This window comes from Anolis carolinensis, unplaced genomic scaffold (genome assembly GCF_035594765.1).
Source record: "Anolis carolinensis isolate JA03-04 unplaced genomic scaffold, rAnoCar3.1.pri scaffold_10, whole genome shotgun sequence".
Classification (NCBI taxonomy): Eukaryota; Metazoa; Chordata; class Lepidosauria; order Squamata; family Dactyloidae; genus Anolis; species Anolis carolinensis.
The window spans coordinates 19,790,558-19,815,208 of NW_026943821.1; the positions used below are offsets into that span (position 1 = coordinate 19,790,558).

At 41.8% G+C, this 24,651-nt stretch overlaps 1 protein-coding gene across 10 annotated transcripts in view; it reads right to left on the reverse strand.

Annotated features, from left to right (window-relative positions):
• macf1 (microtubule actin crosslinking factor 1) overlaps window positions 1-24,651 on the reverse strand; it is a 319,723-nt gene that overhangs the window by 220,245 nt on the left and 74,827 nt on the right. Inside the window, exon 1 of one of the 10 annotated variants that reach the window (XM_062962869.1) lies at window positions 1,834-2,050. The exons of the other annotated variants lie outside the window; for them this stretch is intronic. Within the exon in view, the coding sequence (XP_062818939.1) occupies window positions 1,834-1,939 (106 nt within the window). The 5' untranslated portion in view covers window positions 1,940-2,050. Of the gene's footprint in view, window positions 1-1,833; window positions 2,051-24,651 lie in introns of those variants that run through there. 10 annotated transcript variants of the gene reach the window in all.

The following is a 24,651-nucleotide window of genomic DNA, read 5'->3' on the forward strand; positions in this document are numbered from 1 at the left end:
AATGGAGATGAGCACCAACCCCCAGAGTCAGACATGACTGGACTTAACATCAGGGGAAATCTTTATCTTTTTAATAACATTACACTATGTAACATAATGTGCATTTTCTGTTCCTGATTTGAAAGTGTTATTTCCTGTTTAATTATGTGGTACTTGCTTTGAAAGTAGTCAGTGTGGCTGCCATAACTATCTTGAATGGGTTGAGACTCAATGAGATAATCATTGAAAAACTAGAGCTAAATGTCCTGCAGGAAATCCCGCACAAACAAAGTTTTTGCACTTTAATAAACTTTTCCCAAGTTTTTACAATAGAACCAATTACAAAATGACATTTATAACCCAGGAATAAAAATCGTATTATATAGTTTTATGCTTCTGGCTTCATTCGTTTTTATGAAGCAGCATGGCTACTACAGTGTGTTCCTCGATGCAGAGGAAGAGGTGGGTAGTAAACAAAAATTATTATTATTATTATTGACACAAAGACATAGTACGACACAGCAAATGAGATCTATATATGCTGGATTTCGTATCACAAAATCACAAGTCGAACACTTCCGAAGTGTTTAGTGTATTAGTCCTAAACTATTATTAGTTTAGGACTAATAGTAGAATGTATTATTATTATTGACACAACAACATTGTATGACACAGCAAACAAGATAGATATGCTGGATTTCGTATCACAAAATCACAAGTCGAACACTTCCCAAGTGTCTAGGACTGTGTGATGTATTTTCGGATGATGCACGCAGATCCCAGTAGGGTGGCCTTTTGCAGTTGGTAGACCGTAATTTTGTCAATGCCTATTGTTTCCAAATGCCGGCTGAGATCTTTTGGCACGGCACCCAATGTGCTGATCGCTACCGGGACCACCTGTACTGGTTTCTGCCAGAGTCTTTGAATATTAATTATTATTCAATAATTATTATAAATAATATAATATAATATGCCTGAGTCTTTGAAGTTCAATCTTGAGGTCCTATTATTATTAATATTATTATTATTATTATTATTATTATTATTACCATTATTATTGCAATGCATTTCAGGTTCATTCAAATAAATGTAATCAAGATTAATCGAGCATGAGCTAATAGTGACTGGGGGGATTTTCTAAATACATCTGATAACATTGAGGAAAGAGTTTATTCCAATTAGCCTGAGCCCATTTTCACATAACCCTAGATATAACTTCATGAAAACTGATTATTAGTGTCTGGTAGGAAGCCCACCCTTGGACTAGAAAGTAAGGTGGCGACCTTGAAATACCCAGAAACATGGCAAGCCAAATAATGAAAGCAAGAGCTCTAGTTGCTCCCCATTTAGATATACTACCCCTGAACAATGAGGCTCCACTGAAAGACCAATAATTCTCTGGGCAGAAGTGGTCATCCCTGGGAACATCATCCTACCTGACTCTGTACAATTGGCAAACCATAAGCAGATGCAATAGGTTAGAACACTCACTATAGCACACCGATGAAAAGTCACCAACAGTTTTTCATTCAATTGTTGGTTCCTTAAATGTCTCGGATAATACAATCTCTACTGGGCCCTCTTAAACAATGCAGTCACAGGTCAGGTCCTCCTTAACAATAGCACCCAGGAACTTCAAACTGGCCACCCTCTCCACTCGTTCTCCATTTATAACCAAAGGCTGTTTGCACTGCATTAGAAAAAGTGCTCAATGTTTTGCGTGCGTTGCAGCACCTCCCCGTCTGTCCCCAGCCTCCACTTATCAAACCAGGCGCTGTTTTGGCTCCAAACAAGGTCAGGAGGAAGGGAAGGGTGGAAAAGCCCTTTGCCACAGAAAGAAAGAAATAAAGGTACCTCGCGGGTTCTTCCGGAGCGCCCAGAACCAGAAGCCGGCCACTCCAAAAATGTGGCCAAATAGTAGCACCGCGTGGGGCAAGGAAATGCCATACAAGAGGGGCATGGGCCCAGCTCCACGGATCTCCTGGAATCCGTGCTCTTGGAGCAGAAAGCGTTGGCATCACAGCATCCCGGGCCCAGAGAAGCCAGAGCCAAGAAGGGACGCACAGAGAATAAATGACTCGCTGTCCGTGAAAGGCTCCTTCTCTCATCCGTCTCAGGAGGCAAAAGGGGACCCCTGAACCGTCTCCGAAATGGAGGCGTCAGATTCCTAAAAGAAGGAGAGTGACTCAAGCATCTCTCCCTGGCGTCCGTCCCTCCGTCCGGCAAAAGTGATGAAACGAGCTGACTTCAGGCCAGCCGCCTCTCCCTCCCTCCGCTTTCAAGGGACGAAAGAAACGTCACGCTCTTAGATTTCCATTCCCAAACCTGTCGGAAAGCCCACTGGCTTGGAAGAGAGAGACAGAGAGAGAGCCGACAAAGCGGCCACTTCGCCTTGGGAAGCGCCTGTCAAGTTCACAAAGCAACACGTTGCCATGAAGGAAGGCATATATATGTACGATTAATGCAGATTAACATCACAAGGAGAAGATGGTACTAAATAAATAATAATTATTATTATTATTGTTATTATTATTACCACTATTACTTGCCACAAAGGATGGGCTCACTTATCTACTATGGAAGATTAATGCAGATTGACATCACAAGGAGAGGTGGGTAATAAATAAATGAATAAATTATTATTACAGTAGAGTCTCACTTATCCAACATAAACGGGCCGGCAGAACGTTGGATAAGCGGATATGTTGGATAATAAGGAGGGATTAAGGAAAAGCCTATTAAACATAAAATTAGGTTATAATTTTACAAATTAAGCACCAGAACATCATGTTATACAACAAATTTGACAGAAAAAGCAGGTCAATACACAGTAATGTTATGTTGTAATTACTGTATTTACGAATTTAGCACCAAAATATCACGTTTTATTGAAAACATTGACTACAAAAATGCTTTGGATAATCCAAAATGTTGGATAAGCGAGTGTTCAATAAGTGAGACTCTACTGTATTACCATTACAACTACTTGACATGAAGGATTGACTCACGCATCTACTCTGGAAGATTAATACAGATCAACACCAAAAGGATAAGTTGATAAATAATAATAATAATAATTATTATTATTATTATTATTATTATTATTATTATTATTAGGAGCCTCCGATGGCATAGTGGGTTAAAGCCTTGTGACTTGAAGGTTGGGCTGCTGACCTGAAGATTGCCGGTTCGAATCCAACTTGGGGAGAGCGCGGATGAGCTCCCTCTATCAGCTCCAGCTCCATGCGGAGATATGAGAGAAGTGTCCCACAAGGATGGTAAAAACATCAAAACATCCGGGCATCCCCTGGGCAACGTCCTTGCAGACGGCCAATTCTCTCACACCAGAAGCAACTCAAGTCGCTCCTGACATGAAAAAATATTATTATTATTATTATTATTATTATTATTATTATACTAGTACTTCTACTATTACTATTACTACAACTGTCCTTGCTCAATGCTTGTCATCCTGGAATTTACAGTTTCACAAGCCTTCTCTGACATAGATTGCAAACTACAACTCCCAGGACTCCATGGCATTGAGCCACAGCAGTTCAAGTAGCACCAAACTGCATTAATACTGCATGCTAAGTAGGATTGGGCTGGTATAATGGTTTTTTGCATCTACATATGCATGTTTTTCATGAATGTAAGACATCCGTTCTGTATTTATTAGATTCTACAACACCATCAATTAATTGCAAGCATTTTGCTATCAAAATTCAGCAGAGCCCTTCCTGTTTTTATTATTTCAGCCCAAACAAAGGAGCCTCTGATGGCCTAGGGGATAAAGCCTCGTGACTTGAAGGTTGGGTTGCTGACCTGAAGGCTGCCAGGTTCGAATCCCACCCGGGGAGAGCGCGGATGAGCTCCCTCTATCAGCTCCAGCTCTATGCGGGGACATGAGAGAAGCCTCCCACAAGGATGTTAAAACATCAAAACATCCGGGCGTCCCCTGGGCAACATCCTTGCAGATGGCCAATTCTCTCACTCCAGAAGCAACTCCGGTTGCTCCTGACACGGGAAAAAAAAAAGCCCAAACAGACAACCCCACATCAATGACACAGTTTGGCACCTAGTCTGCAAATTAGTGTAGTTTGTGGCCACTTTAATTGCCACGGTTCAATGCTATGGAATCCTGGGAGCTGTAGTTTTATAAGGTCTTGATTCCATCGCATTGTGCCACGACAATTAAAAGTAGTGCCAAACCGCATTCATTCTTCGGTGTGGAAGCACCCCTTGTTTTCCGGGCAGAGAGACGCCAGATCCGTTAACGCTCTTCGTGCCAATCTCCCAGAGCCAGAATGAGAAACATTGCCACTTTTGTCCCTTCCTTCATGGTTTCCTTTGGGGCAGCGGCGCCACTGGGAACCCTTGGCAAAGGACGGGAGCGCAGACAGGGCGCCATTGTTCTCCGTGGTTGCAGTCAAGACCCAGCCTGACACCGAGGGCTCCTTTTTGCCCATTTTGAAAGGATGTTTCCACTGGTACACGGAGGAAGATAAACTCAGAAACCGGGATATAAATGCCTGACATTATTATTATAATATTAGAACAGCAACAATCGCTGTACACCCTTTTTCTACAAAAGGACCACCCTATGGATATGTTCCTTCTTCCATAAATCCTTATGATATTCTGCTTTTAAAGGACTGTTGGATTATTTGCTTTTAACACAAGCTGTTCCAAGAAAGACATTCAGAGAAAACAATCCAGAGGAGATACTTTGAGAGGGGATAGCTTGGAAGCAATACATATTGAAAAGGATCTAGCCGTTTAACTAAAAACAATCATCAAATCCACAAACACTATGAAACATGATGTTTGTTCTTGGGTTATAAATGTCATTTCCTATATACCATATACTGTAGAGTCTCACTTATCCAACGTAAACGGGCTGGCAGAACGTTGGATAAGTGAATATGTTGGATAATAAGGAGAGATTAAGGAAAAGCCTATTAAACATCAAATTAGGTTATGATTTTACAAATTAAGCACCAAAACATTACGTTATACAACACATTTGACAGAAAAATGCTATGTAGTAATTACTGTATTTATGAATTTAGCACCAAAATATCACGATATATTGAAAACATTGACTACAAAAATGCGTTGGATAATCCAGAATGTTGGATAAGCGAGTGTTGGATAAGTGAGACTCTACTGTATACTCAAGTATAAGCCGACCTGAATATAAGTCGAGGCACCTAATTTTACCATATAAAAACTTGGGGAAACATTGACTCCAGTATAAGCCGAGATACCAATAAAATTACATTAATTGAGGCATCAGTAGTTTAAATGTTTTTGAATCTTTACATCGAACTGTAATTTAAGATATGACTGTTCAACTCTGATTAAATCATTATTTTCATCTTCTTCAATGTAAATGTGCTTATGTATCCTTTTAATAATAATAGAGTGAAATAATAAATGTAATAACAATAAATGCAGTAAAATAATGTAATAATTAATAGAGTAAAATAATAAATGTAACAATACCAATGATAATAGAGAAAAATAATAAATATACCATATATACTTGAGTATAAGCCAATCTGAATATAAGCCCACCAGGATTCTCACCCGAGTATAAGTCGAAGAGGGTTTTTTTCAGTCCTAAACAGATGTGGGCGAAACGTCAAGAGAGAATACTTCTGGAACGTGGCTATACAGCCCGGAAAACACACAAAAACCCTGTGATATTTTTTAATGAATTTCCTCAGGTTTTCTCTTAATGTTATTTTATTATGTTTATTGATCTGTTTTATATTGATATGTTTATATTACTATGTCTGTAACCATTTGGGCTTGGCCCCATGTAAGCCGCCCCAAATCCCTTCAGGGAGATGGAAGCAGGGTATAAAAATAAAGTTATTATTATTATTATTATTGACACAACTACATTGTATGACACAGCAAACAAGATAGATATGCTAGATTTCGTATCCGTGCCAAAAGATCTCAGCCGGCATTTGGAAACAATAGACATTATTATTATTATTATTATTATTATTATTATTATTATTATTATTATTATTTTATTATGACACAGCAAACAAGATAGATATGCTGGATTTCATATCACAAAATTATTATTATTATTATTATTATTATTATTATTATTATTATTATTATTATTATTATTATTATTATTTTGAGAAGGTCATCCTGCAGCACATTTTGCTCTCGTTTTTCAATGAATATCTCATTGAATATCACCAATTCTACATAGTTTGCGGCAGCTAAAAAAATGTAGTTTCTGGAGTAGAACAACTTATTTCAAAGGAAGTACAACACAATTAAACAATAATAGGTAAAGGTTTCCCCTGACGATAAGTCCAGTTCTGTCTGACTCTGGGGGTTGGTGCTCATCTCCATTTCTAAGCTGAAGAGCCAGCGTTATCCGTAGACACCTCCAAGGTCATGTGGCTGGCATGACTGCATGGAGCGCCATTACCTTCCCGCGGTACCTATTGATCTACTCACATTTGCATGTTTTTGAACTGCTAGGTTGGAAGAAGCTGGGGCTAACAGCAGGTGCTCACTCCGCTCCGCAGATTCGAACCTGCGACCTTTTGGTCTGCAAGTTCAGCACCTCAGTGTTTTAACACGCTGTGCCACCGGGAGCTCCATCTAAACATTAGGAAGAGCTTATTGTCTGAGAGCAGGAAGGGACCTCATCGGTGGATGGTGAACTCCGATTTTTTGGAACTTTGAAACAGAAAATGGATTGGATGCTTTCTCTGTGGATTCCTGCACAGAACAGGGTTGGACTAGATGGCCTTTGGGATCCCCCGATCTGTGATGCTATGGCTTTTTTCCATCCTTGAGCTGAGTCATTCCTGAGCTTGATACAGACAGAGATGTCTCTCGGGACAGTCTGCCCATTTACAAGATAGTTTCCTGATAATGATGAGTAACGGTTTTTCCTTTCCCATGAAACCCAAGTAACATGACACAGCATCAGAAGGAGGGCTCCTAAATAAGGCGTATGAGGCCTTCTGCCAATGCAAAAAAAAAAAAAAAAAGGAGACGCTCCCTAAAAAGGCAAAGAACTCTCCTCCCATAAACAGCATCTTGGCAGGGAGGCATCGCTTCCTGGCTCAGCAGGAATACACAGAATATACAAAGGCTCAAAGAGGAGTGGCCTTGGGTGCAAAACCACCGGAAGTTAAAAAAAAACAAAACCTTGAAATGCAAAGTCATGGCATGGTTTTAATGCCATGTTTGCAAAACAGAATGCAGTGGGATTGTGCAGCCCTCCAGATGTTCCTAGATTGCAATCCCAATCCTTCCTGACACTGAATCAATGCTCCTTCTTCTTCTCCAGACACAAGCAACATGAAAGAGCTGTGCGAGCAGGGAATGCATAAGGGAGAGAGCAGCTGGCACTTTGTTTTTATTCTGACGCACAGACTGAAAATGGCAACTACCTCATCAAAATGAGTTTCTGAAATTCAGCAGAATCCAAAAGCAAGCCAAGGAGGAAACCAAGGGTCGAAACCTGCAAACATCTTGATTTTCTCCAGATGATGATGATGATGATGATGATGATAATAATAATAATAATAATAATAATAATAATACATCACACATTCCTAGACACTTGGGAAGTGTTCGACTTGTGATTTTGTGATATGAAATCCAGCATATCTATCTTGTTTGCTGTGTCATAATAAAATAATAATAATAATAATAATAATAATAATAATAATAATAATAATAATAATAAACATGCCCTGGCAGAATATGTAAAGCAAAGTGAAGAACCTGCTTTGAAGTCAAAAATCAGAAACTCCTCAAAGCACAGCAGACAAAAAATCAGTATAAGAAAACCGCACTACAAACTAGAGCTGACAGCTGGCCCAACAAAACATTGCATGGAAAGTTCCTTGACAAAATTGAAGGAAAAGCTAATAAGGAGAAGACCTGGCTCTGGCTCACGAATGGGACCCTGAAGAAGGAGACAGAAGGCCTGATCCTTGCAGCCCAGGAGCAAGCCATCAGGACAAAGGCAGTTAAGGCCAAGATCGAAAAATCAACTGATGACCCAAAATGCAGACTGTGCAAGGAAACTGACAAAACCATGGATCATATCCTCAGCTGCTGTAAGAAAATCACACAGACAGACTACAAACAGAGGCACAACTATGTGGCCCAAATGATCCATTGGAACTTATGCCTCAAGTACCACCTCCCAGCAGCAAAGAACTGGTGGGATCACAAACCTGCAATGGTCATGGAAAATGATACTGTGGGACTTCCAAATCCAGACTGACAAAGTTCTGGAACACAACACACCAGACATCACAGTTGTGGAAAAGAAAAAGGTTTGGATCATTGATGTTGCCATCCCAGGTGACAGTCGCATTGACGAAAAACAACAGGAAAAACTCAGCCGCTGTCAGGACCTCAGGATTGAACTTCAAAGACTCTGGCAGAAACCAGTGCAGGTGGTCCCGGTGGTGATCGGCACATTGGGTGCCGTGCCAAAAGATCTCAGCCGGCATTTGGAAACAATCGACATTGACAAAATTACGATCTGTCAACTGCAAAAGGCCACCCTACTGGGATCTGCGTGCATCATCCGAAAATACATCACACAGTCCTAGACACTTGGGAAGTGTTCGACTTGTGGTTTTGTGATATGAAATCCAGCATGTTTTCTTGAACTGGTTTGATTATTATTATTATTATTATTATTATTATTATTATTATTATTATTATTATTATTATTATTATTATTAGGTACTTGTTGGTGGTCCTCCCATCCAGAGCTTTGGCCAGCCTCCCTTGAGAGCTCATGCCAAGAGCAAACTCTGTGGCCAGTTCTCCCAGTATCCGGCAGATGGCACTGCAGACATGCAAAAGGAGCGCCTCCTGAATCCGGTACCAAGGAAGGGAAGAGGGGAGTGTCTGGAAGGAAGGCAAGGAAGGAAGGAAGGCCCACACTGCAGGCACCATTGACCCACTTGCACAGCCGCTGCAGGGAGAGACCGGCCGAGATGCACTTGCTGAGCATCTCAATGCGGCTCGGGTTGGGAAAGCATTGCCTCCAGAGTGTGGCAGAGCGGTGCAATTCACACAATAGGTATGGTGCCTCTACATTGCAGAAGGAATGCAGTTTGACGCCACTTCTACTGCTATGGGAGTTGTAATTTAGTGTAGCACCGTCCCTCTTGAGCAGAGAAGACCAAAGACCTACTCCAGAGCTTTCCAAGCTGTGTGTCATAACACATTTGTGTGTTGGTGTGTGGCGCAAACATAAGAAATTGTGCAAAAGAAACAATAAGTCATATTTTGCAAATATAAATGAAAGGTTTTCATGATCTATGTTTAAGGTAAAGGTTTTCCCCTGACGTTAAGTCCAGTCATGTGTGACTCTGGGGGTTGGTGTTGATTTCCATTTCTAAGCCGAAGAGCCGCCGTTGTCCGTAGACACCTCCAAGGTCATGTGGCCGGCATGACGGCATGGAGCGCCGTTACCTTCCCACCGGAGCGGTACCTATTGATCTACTCACACTCTAGGGGTTGGTGCTCATCTCCATTTCTAAGCCGAAGAGCCGGCATTGTCCGTAGACACCTCCAAGGTCATGTGGCTGGCATGACGGCATGGAGCGCCCTTACCTTCCCACCGGAGCGGTACCTATTGATCTACTCACATTGGCATGTTTTCGAATTGCTAGGTTGGCAGAAGCTGGAGCTAACAGCGGGCGCTCATTCCGCTCCCGGGATTTGAACCTGGGACCTTTCGGTCTACAAGTTCAGCAGCTCAGTGCTTTAACACACTTCACCACCAGGGCTCCCTATCTATCTATCTATCTATCTATCTATCTATCTATCTAACATAGATCTTATCTATCTTATATAACATAGATCTTATCTGATCTATGTTATCTCATTCTTACAGTGTCCATATCCCTTCTTATAAGGGGTTAGTTTAACCTCTGGTTTGCTAATAACACGGAATTACTGTGTCGCAAAATGATGCCTGTCACCAACATGAAACGTTTGGAAAGTTCTGACCTAAGTACAATGCCCAGGATTCCACAGCATGGAGCCGTGACAGTTCAAAAAGGGTCAAACTGCATTCAGTCTGCAGTGTAGACACACCTTAAGAGGAAAACAATGCTGTTTGAACAAGAGAGGTTGATCCCTTCAAACTACCCCCATCCTCCTGCTTCAAAGGTTTGGACGGATGGGACCTACAGTCCAACAAACAGCATCTGGAAGGATGCGCAAGTTGTACACTTGATCCTTTTTGGAAAGATTCACAGGGGAAATGAAGCAGTCTGCTCTCTGTAACCCAAGCAAAGAATGGAGGCCTTTCTAATAATTGCAACAGCCCACTTTTAGATTTTATTTTTGCGCTCCATGCAGTCATGCCGGCCATATGACCTTGGAGATGTCTATGGACAATGCCGGCTCTTCGGCCTAGAAATGGAGATGAGCACCAACTCCCAGAGTCGGTCACGACTGGACTTAACGTCAGGGGAAACCTTTACCTTTTTACTACTTTTATTTTGGTAAGTAGAATCGACAGAGGATTTGTGGGACCCATTTGGGGGGAACTCCATGACTTTGGGAGACCACGGTTTGAAACCCACTTGACCATGGAGCCCTATCCAGGTGTCACATCATCTCTCATTTAATGGCCAGAACTCAATGCTATGCAATCCTGGGATTTGTAGATTGGTGAAGCATAAGCGTTCTTGGCAGAAAAGACTCAAGATCTTGTCAAACTACAGCCTCCATGATCCCGTAGTATTGAACCAAGTCAATTAAAGTGACTACTACATAGATGCACCCCAAGGTTTTCCTGTTCTAACACTTTTATGTTTAAAGCATGCACAGAGTGCACTTTTTGCCTCTGTGCATGACATTCGACAGCAAATACTTTTTTAGGTTTCAGTGTTTTGAAAAAACGGTACATACTGTAATTGGATTTTAAATTGCACTGTTTGTGATGTTATCAGCCATTTTGTGTCTCAATCAAGAGATGAAAGCAGGATATACATAATTATAACAACAACAACAATAGTAATAATATACAGTAGAGTATTAGTGTTATATTATATTAGCACTTTATTGACTATTTTAGCTGTGAAACTACCTTTCCCCGATTCTGAAATATTCTACACTTTGGCCCCTGGGCTGAGTGGGTTGCTAGGAGACCAAGTGGGCAGAGATTAGTCCTCTAACTGGCAGCAATTGGATAAAAACCATTATTCCTCTCCCTCTAATTAGGACTTTACTTTTCTTTTCTTTTTGTTGTATCAACCTAGAGGCGTGGATGATGGGTTGTGTTGTCAAATTTCGAGGTTGGGGGGCCTGTAGTTTTGTTGTTTTGTTGGTCGCCGTGATGCCATCACTCATTTATATATATAGATGTTGGTTTTTTATGACTGTTTTATTGATGCTGATGTTTTATTGTTGGGATATTTGTTTTATTGTTTTGCTGTTTTTGTTATATTGTTGTGTTGGGCAAGGCCCCATGTAAGCCGCCCCGAGTCCCTTTGGGGAGATGGGACGGGGTATAAGAATAAAGTTAATATTATTATTATATTATTATTATTAGAGTCTCACTTATCCAACATAAACGGGCCGGCAGAAAATTGGATAAGCAAATATGTTGGATAATAAGGAGCGATTAAGAAAAAGCCTATTAAACATCAAAATAGGTTATGATTTTACAAATTAAGCACCAAAACATCATGTTATACAACAAATTTGACAGAAAAAGTAGTTCATTACACATTAATGCTATGTAGTAATCACCGTATTTATTAATTTAGCAACAAAATATCATGATGTATTGAAAACATTGACTACAAAAATGCGTTGGGTAATCCAGAACGTCAGGAGCCCCCGTGGCATAGTGGATTAAAGCCTCGTGACTTGAAGGTTGGGTTGCTGACCTGAAGGCTGCCAGGTTCGAATCCCACCCGGGGAGAGCGCGGATGAGCTCCCTCTATCAGCTCCAGCTCCATGCGGGAACATGAGAAAAGCCTCCCACAAGGATGATAAAACATCAAAACATCCGGGCGTCCCCTGGGCAACGTCCTTGCAGACTGCCAATTCTCTCACACCAGAAGCAACTCAGGTTGCTCCTGACACGAAGAAAAAAAAATCCAGAATGTTGGATAAGTGAGTGTTGGATGAGATTCTACTGTATTTAGGGGGAAAGAGCTCCTCCATGGTCTAGATCATCTAGCAGGAAGGGAAGAAGAACAGGAAGTGGATTTGCATCTTTCCATTACAGGAAATGCAGCAGCTGAGAGTCAGAGCTTGCTTTGATTCTGCAGAACAAGGAAATATATATATATATATATATATATATATATATATATATATATATTCATCTCAGACACATGAGACACTGAGTCACTGCTGCTGCCTTCTTGCTCCGGGAACACGATTCATGGAGGCAGGCCTGGCCTCTTGCTCCTCACAACACTTTCTGCAATGCCTCATCTCACAAATGCATTTGCACCACTTTGGTGTCGCATCAGGGAAGAAGTGGCTGTCACAAAAGCCCCACGAGGTCCGAGTCGTCACTCCCTTGTGGGTGGGAACATTTTTAGACATCGGCCCCAGAAGTCAATGGGGAAAAGGCGGTCTCCGGAAAAGGGGAAACACCTCCTGGTCCAGAAATAAAAGTGAACCAAAGGATGGAATTTCCCCACTTCCTTCAAGGGGAGAAACAGCACCAAAGGCATGGCACGTCCCTCTCCCTCTGGCTCCAAGCTTAGTTCATGCCTTGGTCAGGAAATATAGTTTATTCAAGCCTCAAAATAGCCTGTTTACTCAAATCTAGTGCTCACCTATTTTTGGCTAAATGACTTGGTCAAAATGAGGGTATGCATTAGACATGCGTAATATGATCAATCATCTTAGCGCTGAGCCAAAGCAAAAGGGGAAGCTGCTTCAGGAGCATCTCTTTGAGGGGCATCATCTCTAATTAAATTGCCAGGCTCAATGCAATGTAATATGGGTTTGGCAGTTCAAATCCAGGGAGGAGTGAACTCCCGCTGTCAGCTCCAGCTCCTGCCAACCTAGCAGTTTGAAAGCATGCAAATGTGAGTAAATCAATAGGTACTGCTCTGGCAGGAAGGTAACAGTGCTCCATGCAGTCATGCCAGCCACATGACCTAGGAGGTATCTATGGATAACACCGGCTCTTCGGCTTAGAAATGGAGATGAGCACCAACCTCCAGAGTCGGACACAACTAGACTTAATGCCAGACACATAAATACACACACACATATACATATACATACATACATACTTTAGATAGTATAGGAAAGAGTGAACATCCCTGTGGTGTTTGCTTTGCTGTTTGTGCTTCTGTTTAGAAGATTTCATCGCATTTCCTCTCCCTGTAGGAATTGGATTTTGGACAATTTGGCTTGTGGAAACTAGAATTGGTGATAAAGCTTCAGCTGAGACCCAGTTTCCCCATGATAATTACGCTACTATACTACTATACTCTACTACTATATACTTCTTTTCTGTTGCTCCCCTCCAATATCTATCCTCTAGACTGCACCACTATCTTATGACCCTGTTCTTTGTGGTTTTTATTCTTATTTCTTTCTCACCCCGAGTTTTAACTTAGTGTTCATGTGGCCCGCCCTTGTTTTTATTGTTTCCCTGATTTTGCGTTGTAATGTATATTATTATGTATATTATTATGTATAATAATGTATATTATTATCTATTGTATTGTTCAATGTGTTATGATGTGTTGTTCTTTTATATTTTGTTATATTGTATTGTTCTGGGCATGGCCCCATGTAAGCCGCCCCGAGTCCCCGTCAGGGAGATGATGGCGGGGTATAAATAAAGTATTATTATTATTATTATTATTATTATTATTATTATTATTATTATTATTATCTTTCAGGACTGGATTTTCCCTTCCGAGGAATAGATTTGTATCAATTCCTGTTGTCTCAGCCCCATTCTTAACTATGAATTGTTTGTAATTCGGATGTTTGCAACTTGAGGACGCCTTGCATTCAAAAGTATTCAATGCGTCTCTCTTTTAGAGTGGCAAATCTCTAAAATCTCAATGCACCTCTGGAGATAGCAGCCCATCCCCCAATCTATATATATAAAAGAGTGATGGCATCAGGGCAGCGGACAAAACAACAAAACTACAGGCCCCCCAACCTCGAAATTTGACAACACAACCCATCACCCACGCCTCTAGGTTGATACAACAAAAAGAAAAGAATAATAAAGTCCTAATTAGAGAGAGAAGAATAATTGCTTTTATCCAATTGCTGCCAGTTAGAAGGCTAAGCTCCGCCCACTTGGTCTCCTAGCAACCCAATAAAAAATAAAAACACTAAAAAAATTAATACAATAAAATACTATAATAACAGAAAATAACTAAAAATAATACAAGAAAATAATAAAATATAATAATTAAAAATATAACTTACAATAAAATTAATAAAAAATTGCAAATAACGTCAAATAAAAATTACACAACAATTTTTAACCAATACCACCACCACTTTGCCACAGCAACGCGTGGCCGGGCACAGCTAGTTTATATATATAGAGAGAGAGATGTGCAAATCGGCAGTGTTCACTCATGAGTGCAGAAGCCCTGTTGTCGCTTCATTGCCCCCTCGGCTCCTGTAGCCGTCATGCCCTTCGCAGGCCGCTTTGGGCTCGGAGCCCTGTGGGAACCACAAAAAGCGGCTCAGCATTAGACCCTTGGGCCGAGAACAGAGCCCACCTCCTCTTTGCCACATCAAGCATCAAAAAGCCAGGCTTATTCCAACTAGTTTATTGCTAACTAGTTATGCAACCCCTGTGATCGTGTCCTGTGTTTTAATCTCTGCCCTGTATATTCAATACGTGTTTTATAGACATACATTTTAATATGTATCTTTTATAGAACTACCTGTATATACTCGAGTATAAGCCGACCTGAATATAAGCCAAGGCACCTAATTTTATCACAAAACTGGGAAAACCTATTGACTCGCGTATAAGACGAGGGTGGGAAATGCAGCAGCTACTGGCAAATTTCAAAAACAAAAATAAACGTAGATACTAATAAAATTAATTATTTGAGGCATCAATAGGTTTTTGAATGTTTACATAAAAATGTAATTTATGATGATGATGATAATAATAATAATAAGACGTTAATAAGATAAGACTGTCTAAGTCTGATTACCTATATATAGTAGTGTCTCATTTATCCAACACTCGCTTATCCAAAGTTCTGGATTATCCAATGCATTTTTGTAGTCAATGTTTTCAATACATCGTGATATTTTGGTGCTAAATTTGTAAATACAGTAATTACTACATAGCATTATTTTGTATTGAACTACTTTTTCTGTCAAATTTGTTGTATAACATGATGTTTTAGTGCTTAATTTGTAAAATCATAGCCTAATTTGATGTGTAATAGGCTTTTCCTTAATTCCTCCTTATTATCCAACATATTTGCTTATCCAACGTTCTGCCGGCCCGTTTATGTTGGATAAGTGAGACTCTACTGTACTTGAGTATAAGCCGACCCGAACATAAGCCAGCCAGGATCCTCACCCGAGTATAAGCCGAGGGGAGATTTTTCTGCCCTAAAAAATGGCTGAAAATCTAGGCTTATACTCGAGTATATACAGTACATTTCAATATGTGTGTTTATAGAATTTTTGCAATGTTTGTGTGTTTTGACTTACCCGCCTCGAGCCACGAGGAAGTCTGGGTAAGAATTGTTGTTGTTGTTGTTGTTGTTATTCAAACATGTTTTTTATATAGATGCTTTTCAGCAGAAGCCAAGCACAGCCAGATCTCCATATATATTGGGAAGTCATGATACCCCTCAATTTTGTTTTAGTCAGACCTTCTCACCTAGGACGAACTTCCTCACTGTGAGAGCTGTTCAGCAGTGGAACTCTCTGCTCTGGAGTGTGGTGGAGGCTCCTTCTTTGGCGGCTTTGAAACAGAGGCTGGATGGCCATCTGTCAGGGGTGCTTTGATTGTGCTTTTCCTACATGGTAGATTGGGTTGAACTAGATGGCCCATGTGGTTTCTTCCAACTCTACTTTTCTATGATTCTACTTCAGACCACGATCTTTACCTGCTCCTTCACCCTGATGCTGTGTTCATTGTTCCTACATAGCAATACACCATCCAAAGTACAACTCTGCAAACTTGTTTTGATGGCTCCTCCGGCATTTTCCATCGCGAGCAGATCCCTGGGTTGCTTTCACCATCTCCGTTGCCTGGACCCAGCTGCCAGGTCACACTTGGGTGTCTACCTGTTGGCCCTCCTCCCGGCACATGTGTCGGAGTGTGTATGTGGCACGAGGTCAGCTCCCTCCGCCCTCGGCAAGCGCAGGCAAGCGCCAAAGGCACACCCTGGCCCTCCTCCTTGCTCCAGGCGCAAGAGCCACTGTGGCCACGAAAAGCCTCCCTCCGCCTCCAGCCAGCTTCCACACCCCACTCCTGTCTCATTTTCTCCCTTTGATCACCAGTGAATCATGCCCAAACGCATCAAGACTGACAGAAGGGGAAAGAGAAATAGAGGGACGGCCTTGAGTCATGTTGGGCTCCGCCGATCCCTTCTCCACAAGCATCTTTGATTGGACTTTGATGGTGCTTTTCCTGCATGGCAGAAAGGGGTTGGACTAGATGGCCCCATGGGGTCTCTTCCAACTCTAGGATTCTATGATCTCAGGCAAAGAACTTGACCTCAGCAGAAGCAATCTCAGAACCACCTCTCTCCCAGGCAGGGAAAGACCTGGCCACGATAAAAAAAAAAGTCCAATTCATCAATTTATTTATTTATTTATTTACAGAATTTATATTCCGCCCTTCTCACCCCGAAGGGGACTCAGGGCGGATCACATTACACATATAGGCAAACATTCAATGCCTTTTAACATAGAACAAAGACAAGACAAACATAGGCTCCGAGCGGGCCTCGAACTCATGACCTCCTGGTCAGAGTGATTCATTGCAGCTGGTTGCAGCTGGCTTGCTCTCCAGCCTGCACCACAGCCCGGGCCCCGGGCTAGTATAGTCTAGATACTATTCAATAAGAGAATAGTATCTAGACTACGGAAAGTCATCATCCCATTCTGCTTTGGTCAGACCTTCTCACCTGGAATAATTTTTTTTTCGTGTCAGGAGCAACCTGAGTTGCTTCTGGAGTGAGAGAATTGGCCGTCTGCAGGGACGTTGCCCAGGGGACACCCGGATGTTTTGATGTTTTACCATCCTTGTGGAAGGCTTCTCTCATGTCCCTGCATGGAGATGGAGCTGAAAGAGGAAGCTCATCCACGCTCTACCTGGGTGGGATTCGAACCTGGCAGCCTTCAGGTCAGCAACCCATCCTTCAGGTCACAAAAAAACCTGGAATAATAGCCCTGTGTCCAGTTCTGGGCAAAGCCATTCAAGGAGGAGATGGACAAGAGGAAGATGTCCAGAGAAGGGTGGACACAATAGTCAAAAGGATGTGAAACATTGATCCTTCTGAAGAGGATCTTAGGAAGCTGGAGAAGGTCAAGAGAAGAAGACCTGAAAGCCATGTTTACGTATTTGGAATGAAGTTATATTGAGAAGAAGGGGGAAAGCTCATTTTCTGCTGCTCAGGAGACTGGGACACAAGGGAGGAATGGATTCAAACTTCAGGAAAAGACCTCACAACCTCTGAGGATGCCTGCCACAGATGCGGGTGAAATGTCTGGAGAAAGAGCTTCTGGAACATGGCCATACAGCCCAAAAGACTCACAGCAACCCAGTGATTCTGGCCATGAAAGCCTTCAACAATAGGTAAAGGTTTTCCCCTGACATTAAGTCCAGTCATGTCTGACTCTGGAGGTTGGTATTCATCTCCATTTCTATGATGAGCCGGCGTTGTCCGTAGACACCTCCAAGGTCATGTGGCCGGGATGACTGCATGGAACGCCGTTACCTTCCCGCCGGAGCGGTACCTATTGATCTACTCACATTGGCATGTTTTCGAACTGCTAGGTTGGCAGAAGCTGGGGCTAACAGCAGGCGCTCATTCCGCTCCCGGGATTTGAACCTGGGACCTTTCGGTCTGCAAGTTCAGCAGCTCAGTGCTTTAACATACTTCGCCGCCGGGGCTCCTTCGGCAATACATTGCAGGAAAAGAGACTCTACAAAAACATTAGGAAAACATTTCTTGACAGAAAAAGCAATTTGGCAATGGAGTATGTTGCCTGGAAGTCCGGTGGAGCCTCCTTTCTCAAGAAGCTTTTAAGTGGAGGCTGGATGGTCATCTATCAGGAAGGCTTTCTCTCTTCTTGTCAAGCAGAAAGGAATTGGACTAAATGGTCCTCCAACTCTAGGATTCTATGGTTTTATGAAATGGGACCTGATGACTTGAGGGCATTTCGGCTCCTTCCCAGAGATGCCAGGCCGAAAAAGCTATTTATTCTAAGGGCATTCGAACGTAAATGTTTAACCACCCAAGAATCTCACCAGACAGAAATGCAGGTCGTTCCAACTACATGAGAAACTGGGGAGGGAAAGTTCTCAATACACACACACACATAACATATTTGCACCATCCTGCTTTCACACCGAAAGTGAACTCTTGAGGAACTTGACTGGAGCCTGGATTTCCAATGCTCTCGTCAGCTCCTCTTTCCAAAAGCCCCTTCGCAGCAAAAGATTAGTCCTGATGGCATGTGAAAAGGCCAAAGCCGCTGCGTTCCTTTCCAAAGGGAGCCAATTAGCCTAAAGCTAAGAGAAAGCATCAACAAGGAATGGGTGACATGAAGGTCTGCCCTCGGTCCCTTTCACACCAAATGCTGAAAGATGTAACTTGCAGATCCACCTTCAGTCCCTTCTTGCAATGTTCTGCATAAAAAATAGCCATTTTTTAAGACCAAAAGGACATTCTCAGCCATGTTTTGGGTTTGGAACATTTTTTGAAACCTGAACTTCTCATCACTGGGTTCCCAGACCTATTGAAGTCACCCACCCTTTAAATAAGAACAGAATAACCCCTGCCTTGGGTTCAAAAGGCTGGTGTATTACTAGCCCCACAACGAGTCGAAACATGCAAAATTAATGGGTACAGGATTTCAAAATTGCACCGAATTACAGTGAGTGGGGAGAGAGGCAGCTTCACTTCAATACAAGGCATTGTTGTGTGTCTCACAAGTAATTTCTGACCAATGAATGGGATTTCCACAGCAGAACTGGTTCAGATGAGGTTTGGCTTTGCCTTCCTCTGAGGCTGAGAGAGTGTGACTTGCCAGGGTCCCCACAAAGGCTAAGCTGGTCTCCAAACCCTGGCCTCCAAATCGTAGTCCAATGCTCAAGCCATTACACCCTGCTACCTTTCTTCAACATAAGATCCAACGCAAGCCTGAGTTTTTATTTTCCCCAAGTGTTTCAGAACATTCCCAATATTACAGAACACGCGCCAGCCATTTCCCAGGAAGCATGACTCTCCTTTGTGCACCACAATCAATTTCACATGATGTAAGAACAACTCCAGCTTTGTACTGCCGTACACAAATTCAAAACATGAGCCTGGATATAAATATCTGAGCTCACAATGAACCACAGAGTATTTATTCAATGCAACAAAAGGTAGATGGGGAGGAAGCAGGTTGGGTCTATAGCAAGGTTGGTCCAGGAACAAATGTGAGCCAAACACAGCATTTGGAGCCTGGTGTTCCATTTGCATCAGGAAAATACCGCAAAGCAGACAATGCACTTATTGTTCTGTGCCTTCAAGAAAAATCTGAACAATGCAACTCTATCCTAGGGTTTTTGTTTCCCGGTAACATTTGTTCAGATGGAGTTTGCCATAGCCTTCCTCTGAGACTGAGAGAGTGTGACTTGGTCAAAGTAGTTTCCGAAGTTGAGCAGGGATTCGAACCCTGGACTTATGGTATCATATTCCAACATTCAAACCACAGCACCCTTTAAAATATATGGGGTTTTTTTTGGCAAGATTGGTTCTCTGCCATTGCAGCCTTCCTTCCTTCCAGTGGGTTTCCAAACAATGAATGATTAACTATTTCCTCTCTGTGTCTGAACTGCAAAACCTGTCCATTCTTTCACCAAGATCACCTGCTCCGGGCCTTGCGATCAGGTTTATCTGTAGCACAATTCCTCTGAGATCTAAGGAATGTGGTCTCAAGTAAGAGCTGACATTTCTTTCTTTCTTTTTTCAAAAGGAAAAAAACCACTGAATCAAACAGGAAAGAGATACTATCTCTGACTCCCTTCAGAGAATGGAGTTTTCCACAAGGCGACCTGGGGAGCAGCTTTGAATTATCTATTGTCCTCTTCAACAGCCATAAAGAGGAACATTGCTTTTTGTTACTGTGTGCCTTCAAGTCTTTTCTGGCGTATGGGCATCTGTCATGGGTTTGTTGAGAAGGGAGTTGCTGCTGACTTCCTCTGAGGCTGAGAGAGTGTGGCTTCTCCAAAAGGACTCAATGGGTTTCCATGATTCAAATCTTGGTCTCCGGAGTCATGGTCTGACACACAAACTACTACACCATGCTGGTTCTTCCGTTCGGGAATGTTGTGCCACATTAAAGGCTACAAAGGCAAAAGGGACCTTAAAGGTCAGCTAGTCCAAAGCCCTGGATGTATACAAACCCCAAATATGAAGCAACCCTGATGAATGGCCACCTGGCCTCACCAATGAAGGTATTCACCAGCTTTTAAATCTTTCTGTCTCATTTTAAAGAGCGCTTGGGAGTTTAGGAGATGGAATTGGCATCTCCGGTCTCGAAATGTGGTCTCTGGAGCAGCAGAAATCCATCTGGCTCCATCTTCTACATAACATCCCTTTAAGTCTTTAAATAGGTTCTCAAAACACCTCTCAGACATCTTTTATTCAGCTCCAAACCTGTGGATCAAGAATCCTTAGCTGCAAATTCGTGTGCCAATGAGGGTGGACCAGATGATCTTTAAGATCTCTTCCAACTCTGCGGTTCTGTGATGCTACAAAACCACAGGATGCAATTCCCTGAATCCAAGACCAACTTTCTATTCACCAGGAAGATCAACTTCTGCCAGAAAGAATGCATCTCTCGGTCTCTCTGTCTCTTCTTTATACTTTCCTCTGAAAGGGGCCGGGCTGTGCCGCAGCTGGCTAGTAACCAGCTGCTATAAATCACTACTGACCGAGAGGTCATGAGTTCGAAGCCCGGGTCGGGTTAAGCCTCCGACCATTAATAGCCCCGGCTTGCTGTTGACCTATGCAGCCCCGAAAGACAGTTGCACCTGTCAATTAGGGAAATTTAGGGATGCTTTATGCGGGAGGCTAATTTAACTAATTTACAACATCATAAAACTGCCAGCAAAACACGAGGAAAGGAATGAGGAAGTACAGCCACTTCTGGACAGTGAAGCAACAGCTCCCCCTGTGGCCGGAATCGTGAAGCTGGAAAAATGTTAAAAATGCCTCTGAGTCTGTCTAATGTATGTTGTTTGTCTGTTGGCATTGAATGTTTGTCATATATGTGTTCATTGTAATCTGCCCTGAGTCCCCTTCGGGGTGAGAAGGGCGGAATATAAATACTGTAAATAAATACCTCCAAGAAGTGACCACTGTGGATAAGCAACCCGAAAAATGCTACAGAAAGGATGCCAAAGGACATTAAAAAGGTGGAAAGGGAGTAGAAAGCGTGTCCTCGCTCACCTTGAAGAAGGCGGCACAGCTTTGCTGGCACAAGGATAGATAAGAGGGCTGGACGGGGAGACAAACAAGTCCACCTTTGATTTACGTTTTGCCCAAAAAGTCAACAAGCGATGGCGGCAGCATTATTGGCCACCTTAGCAAAACTTTCTCAGTCTCTTTGGAAGGAGAGAAAGAGGCCCATGGGTGAACCCCTTGGCACACAAAGAGAGCGCTCTCGGATCTCCAGGACAACCAAAGACCCCAGAGATCTCCAGAACTATTTTCGTCTCCAGATCGTTTTAAAAGGAATTGGATGTTTCCTTTTCTTTCTGGTAGTGCTAATCACCTCCCTTTTTTGTTCCGATGCTCACCAGCCTGGCCTGGCCACACTGAAAAGCAGTACTGGCAACCAACTGAATCTCCCCATTTTATTATTCAGCCTTTGCTTGTGCCAATCTCAGAAATGTCAGATGCAGAAAACACATGGCAAGTTGCACGATTTGGGGGAAACAATACAATTTTAAGTTCCTTTTGCACAGATACGCAATAAGGTGTCAAGAGGTAATAATTTTTCTATCCTGCCACCATCTCCCTGAAAGGACTCGGGGTGGCTAACATGGGGCACAGCCCAAAACAGAACAAAGTATAACAGTTTAAAACATATGTCAAAAACTAAAAACAAAGATACAGCAATCTAATGATCATAGCGCATTGATTGTGTATTCCAGGGAACATACTTGAGAGCACCTGAGTTGAGACCACATTCACTTCTGATTTAGCAACCTTTTTTTCATTAAAATATATCTCCAAGTTACGGAATCTACAGAAGACCTCCGACTACTACATTCATAAAATGCAAACACATGCAATGCACATAAGATGCAATGCTAATGCTGGAATTCCCATATCTGGAACATTTAGGCTGCTGGCAAAGAAAACAAATCTGGCCAGTCAAGTCTTTGAAACCAATACCAAAAACATGCAAAACCTGTTTCCACCAAGAGGAAAAGTGGAGTGAACAAACACTCTGACCCTTCTATTTTCCCAACCCGTGTAATCATCATCATCATCATCATCATCATCATCATCATCATCATCATCTTTATTTATACCCTGCTTTTTCTCTCCACAAGGAGACTCAAAGCACAGGAATTGATCAGGAATAGATCTTTGTGATCTGAAATGATAAATCTCAAGGCCCCCCAAAAGCCACTAAATACAACGATAATGCCTTAGCTTAGTGGTGAGCAGCTGTGTCCAATCTGTTCCTGGAGATCATTTATCATCATACCCAATTTCAGCCTATGAATGTAAACATTTTACTGCTATGAACGATTTTTTTTTTAAGCTGTGTGATAGCCCTCCTGCTCTTTTTTTATTTTTTTATTCAATAATTTTTATTGATGCTTTCAACATATAAATAAAATCACACAACTAAAAGATAGCACGGGGGGGGGAGGGTGCAAGGGGGTGTCGGGCATAGTGAGGGAGAGTAAAGAAAAAAAGAGAATCTGTGTATATATAAGAAAAAGAAAAAAAGAAAAAAAAGAAAAAAGGGGAGAAAAAACAAAGACCATGAAGATATACAAAGACAGTTGTACAGGCTTCGATTAAAATTGACTTCCATCTTCGCACAGTGTCTTAAACAATCATAAGTCACACAAATTTTCCCCTCAACCTTTTCCTTCTGGTGACCTTATTATGTGTTTTTCCATCTATGTACATGTTTTCCCATTATGAGACTCTCTTCCTTTTTAGATAATTACCTTATACTTTGTTTCTTTCAAATAGTTTATTACCAACTCCCAATTTGTCTGTTTTTTCGGTCTCCCTTGGTTATTATGCAGCAGGTAAGTTAATTTATCCATATTCATCACATCCCAGATCTTTGTTAACCAACAGTTTACATCAGGTGTTTCTTTATCTTTCCATATTTTGGCAAAGTTCATTCTCGCTGCGGTGGTGAGATAGTTAAAAAGGATTTCTTTGTTCCTATCTTTTTCTATGTTTAACATCCCCAGGAGGAAATGTTTCGGGTCTAGATCAATTCTAATCTGCAGTATCTTTTGAATTATTTGGTGAACTTCTTTCCAGTATGACCTTGCCTTTTTACATGTCCACCAACAGTGGAAAAAGGTCCCTACTTCCTCCCCACACTTCCAGCATTTATTTGATGTTTTATTGTAAAATTTTGCAATTTTTTGTGGGGTCCAGTACCATCTGTAAAACATTTTTATCCAATTTTCTTTCATATCTGTGGCATATGTGAGTTTGAGTCTGATATTCCAACTTTTTTCCCATTCTGCCAATTGTATCGGTTTCCCAATATTTTTTGCCCATTCTGTCATGCACGTTTTAACTGGTTCTGTTTCTGTTTCCCATTCCAGTAATTTTTTGTAAATTTTGGATATTGTCTTCTTTTCCGATTGCATTATCTTGTCCCAAAAACTCTCTTTTCCTTCAAATCCTAATTTTTTATCTTTATTGTAGTAATCTTTTAGTTGTAGGTACTGGAACCAGCCTACATTTTTGAATTCAGCAGTTATTTCTTCCTGGCTTTTCAACTTATAGGTGTTGTTTTCCCTAACTACTATGTCTTTATACCTTGGCCAGTTCTCCGTACCCAATTCCCTTCTCTGGCACGCCTCTAGCGGGGATATCCATAACGGAGTTTTCAAATATAGTCTCTTCTTATATTTGTCCCACATTTTTAGTAAAGATGAACGAATAAAATGATTCCCAAAATTTTTTTCTATTAATTTCTTATTATACCATAAATATGCGTGCCACCCTGATCTTAGATCTGCCCCTTCTAGCGCTGTGATTTTTGTTTTTTGAAGAGTAGCCCAATCTTTAACCCACAATAGTCCGCAAGCATCATGATAAAGTTGTAGACTTGGGAAGCCTAGCCCCCCCCCCCCCCCCTGTTTTTCTCATCCATCAAATATATTCTTTTGATTCTTGGTTTCTTCCCCATCCATATAAATTTGCTCAAATCTTTATTCCA